General features: G+C 43.4%; 1 protein-coding gene across 1 annotated transcript in view; it reads right to left on the bottom strand.

Annotated features, from left to right (window-relative positions):
• Window positions 1-1,229: 1,229 nt before the first annotated feature.
• aqp11 (aquaporin 11) overlaps window positions 1,230-9,342 on the bottom strand; it is a 30,786-nt gene continuing 22,673 nt past the window's right edge. Inside the window, exons 2-3 of the mRNA XM_072264226.1 lie at window positions 7,200-7,316; window positions 1,230-4,042 (exon numbers count right to left, since the gene is read on the bottom strand). Coding sequence (XP_072120327.1) covers window positions 3,948-4,042; window positions 7,200-7,316 — 212 coding nt within the window. The 3' untranslated portion in view covers window positions 1,230-3,947. The remainder of the gene's footprint in view (window positions 4,043-7,199; window positions 7,317-9,342) is intronic.

The following is a 9,342-nucleotide window of genomic DNA, read 5'->3' as shown; positions in this document are numbered from 1 at the left end:
TTCAGTCAGTTCTGATGCCACCTGTAAGAAGTTTGCACATCCTTCCTGTGAGTGTGTGGATTTCCTCCGGGTGCTCTGGTTTCCTCCCATAGTCCAAAGATGTACTGGTTAGTAGGCTACTCGGTCATTGTAAGTTATCCTGTGATTAGGCTAGGGTTAAATAACTAGGTTGCTGGGCAGTGTGGCTCGGTGGGATGGAAGGGCCTGTTCCCACACTGTATCTCTAAATAAATGAAAACAAAAGGTGCCTCGTCTTTTATTCATCTTGTGTTCTTCCTTTAGACAGCACACTTAGGTACTTGGACACAACAATTAACCCTTTATGTTGTGTATCCTTTTGTAATCCACATCCAACTTGTAATATTTCTGCCAATAAGAAACTGAAGCTTGAATCTGTTAACAATTCCATATACTCCACCTAAGACCTGTTTGGCCAGGATTAGTGGGAACTGAATTGAGTATTATGCATATAGCAGCCTCTAACAGAAACAGGTCAAGGTTCTTGCAATGAGACTGAAATGAAGTGAATGATAAATTCTGTTTAGTCCATCAGCCCTTTCAAACCAGTTTTTAACCAAAATGAAGGCAAAGAAAATTGAGCAGAACATTGGCACAACTAGGACAGCTGCTGCCTCACAGCGCCAAACAGAAACATAGATTCAGTCCTGACCTTCAGTGCTGTCTGTGTGTAGTTTGCATCCTCTCCCTGTGATCTCAGTTTCAGAATCAGAATCATGTTTATTATCACTGACATATGTTGTGAAATTTGTTTTGTGGCTGCATACAGTACAAAGACAAAAATCTGTAAGTTTTAAAAAAGGAATAATGAAGATGACGAGGTGGTGTTGTTTAGAAATCTAATGGCAAAGAGGAGAAGCTGCTCCTAAATTGTTGAGTGTGGGTCTTCTGGCTCCTGTACCTCCTCCCCGATGGGAATAACGAGAAGAGGGCACGTCATGGTTGGTGAGGGCTCTTCGTGATAGGTGCCACCTTCTTGAAACGCTTGCTGGTCATTGTGTCAAAGAGCCCGTTGTATCACTGACTGAATGAACCACTCCTGTTTTCTCTCTTTCTCCAATTCTAGCTGTTATGTCCTTTCAGATAACACATTAAGAACTGTCCAGTTAATGCTAGTTAATGGAAGGCAGGTTATAATAATCCTTAACAAATTTACAATAGTTATTCATGAACATTTTTCTTTGTCAAGAAACATTCATTTAATTGGAACGTACAGTGAAAATACATTGAAAGTCAAGAGTACAAAGGATCTCACCAGAATACTTCTAATTCAGTCCCTTGCAACCATTCACATCTCTGCCAGGGATGACTTCGTCCCCCAGTTACCTTTTTACATATTCAGAATTCATTGTCTGGTAGCTATAAATCACATCTTGAAAATTGGCTGGCTGACAGAAAACAAAGAGTAGCGATTAACGGTTCCCTCTCCGAATGGCAGGCGGTGACCAGTGGGGTACCGCAGGGTTTAGTGCTGGGACTGCAGCTGTTTACAATATATATTAATGATTTAGATGAGGGAATTAAAAATAACATTAGCAAATTTGCCGATGACACAAAGCTGGGTGGCAGTGTGAAATGTGAGGAGGATGTTATGAGAATGCAGGGTGACTTGGACAGGTTGGGTGAGTGGGCAGATGCAGTTTAATGTGCATAAATGTGAGGTTATCCACTTTGGTGGTAAGAACAGGAAGGCAGATTATTATCTTAATGGAGTCAAGTTCAGAAAAGGGAAAGTACAACGAGAACTAGGTGTTCTTGTTCATCAGTCACTGAAAGCAAGCATGCAAGTACAGCAGGCAGTGAAGAAAGCCAATGGCATGCTGGCCTTCATTACAAATTGCTGGCCTTCTGCAGCTGTACAGGGCCCTGGAGAGACCACACCTGGAGTACTGTGTGCAGTTTTGGTCTCCAAATTTGAGGAAGGACATTCTTGCTATTGAGGGAGTGCAGCGTAGGTTCACAAGGTTAATTCCCGGGATGGCGGAACTGTCATATGTCAAAAGATTGGAGCAACTGGGCTTGTATACTCTGGAATTTGGAAGGCTGAGAGGGGATCTTATTGAAACATATAAGATTATTAAGGGATTGGACACGCTGGAGGCAGGAAGCATGTTCCCGCTGATAGGTGAGTCCAGAACCAGAGGCCACAGTTTAAGAATAAGGGGTAGGCCATTTAGAACGGAGTTGGGGAAAAACTTTTTCACCCAGAGAGTGGTGAATATATGGAATGCTCTGCCCCAGAAGGCTGTGGAGGCCAAGTCTCTAGATGCTTTCAAGAAAGAGATGGATAGAGCTCTTAAAAATAGTGGAATCAAAGGTTATGGGGATAAGGCAGGAACTGGATACTGATTGTGGATGATCAGCCATGATCACAGTGAATGGCGGTGCTGGCTCGAAGGGCCGAATGGCCTACTCCTGCACCTATTGTCTATTGTCTATCTTCAGTTTTTCACACATCTTCCAACCCACATTTCCCCATAGTTGGCATCAAATACTCTCTAATAAGTTGCCCAGCTAGGCAAGCATGGCAGAGGGTAGACGAACTCCAAATCTCAATGACCTCAGTCTCCACCTGTGTGCACAGTAGTGTAGTGACCAGGAGTTGCTGTTACCTTTCCGTAGCTCAGATATGGAAAGAGCAAATGCTTGGGCCCAACTGAAGCCCAAACCGATAATCATTCTGGTCTGTACACAGGGGATCCCATTGCATAAGGGTTCAGTCACTAAAAATTTGACACCCCTACAGACAAAATAAATATTGCACCCCTCCCTTCTTGAAGAGTTCTTGAACCTCTCTTGTAAAAACATCAGAGTATGAATGAGTACAAAATATTCCACTTCCTATCTAAAATGATACCATGTTTAAAGGGAAACTACATACTGCAGATTGCCGTGAGAGTAATGGAAACCAGGTATATTTAGAAGTTTTGTGTGTAGCCTGCAGAACGTCACTGTAGTTCACTGGTGCCATCTTGTCAGGACAGCATCTGATTCTTAAGTGGCTGTTTATCATATTGATTATATTAAACAGGTTTCAATAGATTCTTTAATGTAGTCATGAACGACAGTCATAAAAGATTTTTAGAACTCTCTAATTAACTCACTATCCAGGCATCAACAAGTAACACCTACCCGGATGATTATCCTATACATCACAACTTTTGCAACAGAGAATTGATTTGCAAAATTCCTTGAGTTGATACGGGTAGGACACTTACCAGAGTGGGCATGACACAGTGAGTGGACTGACTTTAATCCCACTGTGCCGATGCTGCTCGACAGTTCCAGAGAGTGATCATTCTACAACAGATTGTGCTCATTTTCACTAGAACAAGACCAGGGCAATCCAGCATTGCAATTTTCCCTCCCAACTATTTGTTCCTGTTGATCCCTTTGGAAGGAGGTAGAGTGTTCATGCTGGGCGTGCTGTCCGTGTGGCACAGGTAGTTCTGACACTAGCCCATGTACTAACTCCTCACTGCACAAGCACTCCTTATCTTACCACACTTAGAATGTTCAAAAACAATGGCCGAAACTAAATGCCAAACATTTCATTAATAAAACTTAATAAAATTCAGTGATATTTATGTGAAATTCTGCTGGCCTGGATGTTAATGTGTTTAATCCTAGAATAAAAGTAACTTGTTTAACAATTTTGTTATTAAGGTATTTTCTTCATTGGCGAAAAGGCTTGAAAAGATGTAGTTCAACCACAGGTCCACAGGAAAAAGTTCTTGTTTAAAAATTTTTCTCAGCTTTCGAAGAGTCCCTAAAAATTGACATACAAACCTCAGTTGATTTGTACTGCTTGCTGTCCATCATTTATCAAACTGCCAGTTGAAATGGAAGAAGATTGATCTTCTTAACACTAGCAGCTTCCTCCTCCTTCAGAGACTCTCCTGAAAACATTCGTCTTCACTCATCCCCTTTCAGTCTTGTTTCTCTGCACGCTGCTGTGTTCGCGTAGCTATGCTACTGCAGTATGCCATTTTCTTGTCAAAGAGCATCACAGCTGTCAGGGTACCTGGAACATCAGAGAGTGGGGAAGGATTAGGGGGTGAGCAGGGAAAAAAGCAGAAATGAGAGGGAGAAAATCAGGGAGATTGTTCCTACAACACAGTTGCACTGCAGAAATGACCCAGATCGGATCCTGCCCTTCACTGCTGACTGCATAAAGTTCACACCTTCTATGGCTACACAGGATGTTTGTCGACCACTGTAAATCATCCCTTGAGCAATAGTGCCAGCAGAGTAAAACAGCATAGAGATAGTCCCTTCAGCCCAACATCGGTCCATGCTGATTAATGCCATTTGCGATATCCCTCTGAACTGGTGCAGGGGTTCAGATTTCTGGATCATTGGAATCTCTTCTGGGGGAGGTACGACCTGTACAAAAAGAATGGGTGGCATCTGAACCCAAGGGGGACCTATATCTTTGCGGTCAGCTTTACTAGAGCTGTTTGGGGAGGATTAAACTAATTTGGCAGGGGGATAGGAACCGATATGATAGAACTGAGGATGGGGCAGTTGGTTTACAAACAGCGGCAGTGCATAGTGGGAATGCTAACGAAGACAAGCTCATGATATGGCAAAATTGCAGTCAACGGGATGAGCTCAATGTAAAAGGCAAAAACAATGAACGTAAAGGGAAGTTAAGGACTGCATAAAAGCAAGGAAAGGGCATATAAGGTAGCAAAAGCAAGCTGAAGTTGGATGATTGGGAAGCTTTTAAGATCCAACAAAAGGCAACTAAAAAAGCTTTAAGAAGGGAAAAGATGAAATATGAGGCAAACTAGCCAATAATATAAAGTAGGACACTAAACATCTTTTAAAGTTATATAAAGAGTAAAAGGGAGGTAAGAGTAGATATTGGACCACTGGAAAATGATGCTGGTGTAGTAGTAATGAGGGACAAAGAAATGGCAGATTAATTTACATCAGTCTTCACTGTGGAAGACACTAGCAGTGTGCCAGAGGTCTGTGAGTGTCAGGGAGCAGGAGTGAGTGCCATTGCTATTATGAAGGAAAAAGTGCTAGACAAACTGAAAGGCCTTAAGGTGGATAAGTCAGCTGGACCAGATGGATTACATCCCAGAGTTTTGAGAGAGGTTGCTGAAGAGATAACGGATGCATTGGTCATGATTCTTCAAGAATCTTACCTGAGGATGTAAAAAGCAGGGTGGACAAAGGAGAGGTAGTAGATGTCATTTACTTAGATTTTCAGAAGACATTTGATAAAGTGCCACACTTGAGGCTGGTTAACAAAGGTAAAATCCTATGGCATTATAGGAAAGATACTGGCATAGATAGAGGAAAGGCTGACAGGCAGGAGGTAGCGAGCGGGAATAAAGGGGACCTTTTTTAGCTGGCTGACAGTGACTAGTAGTGTTCCTCAGGGGTCAGTATTGGGACCGCTACTTTTCACATCGTTTGTTAATTATTTGGAAAATGGAATTGATGGCTTTGTGGCATGGTTTGCAGATGATACAAAGATAGGTGGAGGGGTAGGTAGTGCTGAGGAAGCAATGTGATTGCAGCAGGACTTGGACAAATTGGAAGAAAGGGTAAAAAAGTGGCAGATGGAATACAGTCTTGGGAAATGAATGTAAATACCTTTTGGTAAAAGGAACAATAGTGCGGACTACATTCTAAATAGGGAGAAGGTTCAAACACCAGAGGTGCAGAGTGATTTAGGAGTCCTCGTGCAAGACCCTCAGAAGGTTAATTTACAGGTTGAGTCTGTGGTAAAGAAGACAAATGCAATGTTGGCATATATTTCAAGGGGAATAGTATATAAAAGCAAGGAGGTAATTCTGAGCCTTTATAAGGCACTAGTCAGGCTGCACTCAGAGTATTGTCAAAAGTTTTGGGCTCCATATCTCAGAAAGGATGCGTTGTCATTGGAGAAAGTCCAGAGGAGGTTCATGAGGATAATTCCAGGAATGAAGGAATTAACATACAAGGAGCGTTTGGCAGATTTGGGCCTGTGTTCACTGGAATTTAGAAGAACGTTGGGGTGGTGGGGGGGGGGGGGGGGAGTCTCACTGAGAACTACCCAGTGTTGAAAGGAGTAGATAGGGTAGATGTGGAGAGGATGGTGGTATAGTGGGGGCATCCAGAACTCAAAACTGAGGGCCAACATTCTAGAACAGAGGTAAGGAGGAATTTTTTTTGCCACAGAGAGTGGTGTATCTGTGGAATGCTCTGCAAATTGACTGTGGTAGAAGTCAAATCCATGTGTATATTTAAGCCTGGTAGTTTCCTGATCAGTCAGGGCATCAAAGGATATGACAAGAAGGCAGGTGAATGGATGAGTGGGATTTAGGATCATTCATGATGGAATGGTGGATCAGACCCGATGTGCTGAATGGCCTAATTCTGCTCCTATGTCTTATGGTCTTATTGTCTAATTGAAAAGGGTGATGAAAGCAGGACTGACGGTTATATTCGAATGCACACAATATACAAACTAAAGCAGATGAACTTCTAGCAGAGTAACAGACTGGCATGTATGACATGGGCATCACTGAATTGTGGCTGCAGAAGATTACAGCTGGGAGCTTCATGTCCAAGGAGACACATTGTTTTGAAAAGACAGGCAAGTAGGCAGATGGGCTAAAAGGCCTCCTACCTTGCTGTAATTCTCTGTCAATTAAAAAGAATCTATTAGTTTCCTTATCCCTCAACTGTTCTTCAGGGAAAGAAGTGCATGGCAAAGAGGGCTGTATGTGACATGTTGCGGAACTTTAACTCCTTGCTAAGGTGGTACTGAAGCAGTGCTCAAGAAGGCACAGCTGAACTGCTATTCTCGGCTCATAAATTCCACAACCTTGGGACACAACCATGAGACCTTCAGTTCCAGCTGAAGGGCTGGACAAAGCTTTCATCTTTGCAAGAGAAAAAAATACCTTGGAATCCATAAACCTGTGTTAAATGTATGTTATTTGGCATTCATCAATTGACAATTGATTTTCTCTAGGATTGTCCATTTCCACCAAACACAAACTGGTCAAGCGATAAATTCCAAGGTTTGAAAGGATTACAAAGATCTCTCTCTGGTATCAATGATCAGCACTGTGAATTCAACCAACACATGTTAAAAATTAACTTTAAAATAACCAACCAGAACTTACATCTTCAGACTCCCTCATCACATCCCACACAGTCAAGAGCCTACTTACCCATTAGGGGTCCAAGCCAGTAAACAAAGGCATATTCAAGAAAGGTATTTCCCTCACAGTTGAACAAGACTGAATAGGCTAACACTGGGTTAAACACAGCTCCAGTCAGGTCTCCAGCTGGTGACAGAAAGATTAGAGAAGTCAGGACAACGTATCAATGTATGTGATATTCAGAGCAGGAAGAGTTTAAAGATCAAGACTGGCAGATGGCTTTTTAAACATACCCACTCTAATACCTTTAGTTCCTTAAGGATGTTATACCCGGGAGTGGAGAAAGAGTGAGGAGTAGTGGGGATAAGCCCTATTAAATACTCCCAATGGTATGTGTCTCAAATAGCCTCTGGCAACCATCCAGCTCCTAGCCTTCATGAGTGGCTTAGCTACTAAACCCAGCGGAATAATTTTTCTGCTGAAAGGAGAAGGGACAAAAGCGAGTTACTGGTGCCTTAAAACCAGTCAATTCAGGCAGATGGGGCTGAACAGCCGTGGTTGGCAGCTCATCTAGAAGGAAAACTCTGACTTCAAATGTGTGCTGCCTTGCAGTGATACCTACTCATGGGGAAGGCATCAGTAAACCCTGAGAAAAAATCCAGAGCTGGAGTTCTAATGTTTAATTCAACATTGACTGCTAACTCCTACAATGACACTGTTGCCAAACTGTATCAGTCTCTGCCATTCCTTTGGATACATCAGCTGCATGCTACCTGGGCAACAGCTTGCTCTCCATATCTTACTGCCCTGGCTTGTGTATCATGTAGACAGCTGGAATGCAACATCCATGGTTGACCCTGACCACTGCTGGGCCTCAACTCTAGTATCTCGATTTGTTCTAACGGTGTCCAGTTCTGGTCACCTCACTATAGGAAGGATGTGGAAGCATTGGAAAGGGTACAGAGGAGATTTACCAGGATGCTGCCTGGTTTAGAGAGTATGGATTATGATCAGAGATTAAGAGAGCTAGGGCTTTACTCTTTGGAGAGGAGGAGGATGAGAGGAGACATGATAGAGGTATACAAGCTATTAAGAGGAATAGATAGAGTGGATAGCCAGCGCCTCTTCCCCAGGGCACCACTACTCAATACAAGGGGACGTGGCTTTAAGGTAAGGGGTGGGAAGTTCAAGGGGGAGATTAGAGGGAGGTTTTTTACTCAGAGAGTGGTTAGTACATGGAATACACTGCCTGAGTCAGTGGCGGAGGCAGATACACTAGCGAAATTTAAGAGACTACTAGACAGGTATATGGAGGAATTTAAGGTGGGGGGGGGGTTATATGGGAGGTAAGGTTTTAGGGTCAGCACAACAATGTGGGTCAAAGGGCCTGTACTGTGCTGTACTATTCTATGTTCTAGATCTGTTTCTCTTGCCTGCCCTACTGATATTATTCTCCTAGAAAGATAATGAGACACACACAAAATGCTGGAGGAACTCAGTGAGCCAGGAAGCATCTATGGAAAAAAGTAGAGTCAACATTTCAGGCCGAGACCCTTCAGCAGGACTGGAGAAAAAAAAATGAGGAGTAGAGTTTAAAGGTGGGGGGAGGGGAGAGAGAAAGACAAGGTGATAGGTGAAACTGGGAAGGGGGGGTGAAGGAAAGAGCTGAGAAGTTGATTGGTGAAAAAGATACAAAGCTGGAGAAGGGGGAGTCTGATAGGAGAGGACAGAAGGCCATGGAAGAAAGAAAAGGGGGAGGAGCACCAGAGGGAGATTATAGGCAAGTAAGGAGATAAGGTGAAAGAGGGAAAAAGGGATTGGGAATGGTGAAGGGGGGGTGGGGGCGCATTACTGTAAGTTCAGGGAATCTATGTTCCTGCTATCCGGTTGAAGGCTACCCAAACAGAACATAAGGTGTTGTTCCTCCAACCTGAGTGTGGCCTCATCACAACAGTGAGGCCATGGATAGACAGTGGAATTAAAATGGGTGGGCACTTTTTCTGTCGAATGGAGCATAGGTGCTCGGCGAAGCAGTCTCCAAATCTCTGGCAGACAGAGTGTAGGTGCTCTCCTATCAGACTCCCTCTTCTCCAGCCCCATATCTCTTTCACCAATCAACTTCCCAACTCTTTACTTCAACCCTCCCCCTCGCAGTTTCATCTATCACCTTGTTTTTCCCTCCCCTCCCCCCAGCTTTTAACTCTACTCATCT

The sequence above is a fragment of the Mobula birostris genome, chromosome 7 (genome assembly GCF_030028105.1).
Source record: "Mobula birostris isolate sMobBir1 chromosome 7, sMobBir1.hap1, whole genome shotgun sequence".
NCBI lineage: Eukaryota > Metazoa > Chordata > Chondrichthyes > Myliobatiformes > Myliobatidae > Mobula > Mobula birostris.
Note: the sequence above shows the minus strand (reverse complement) of the source record. Positions and strands in the feature narration are given on the sequence as shown.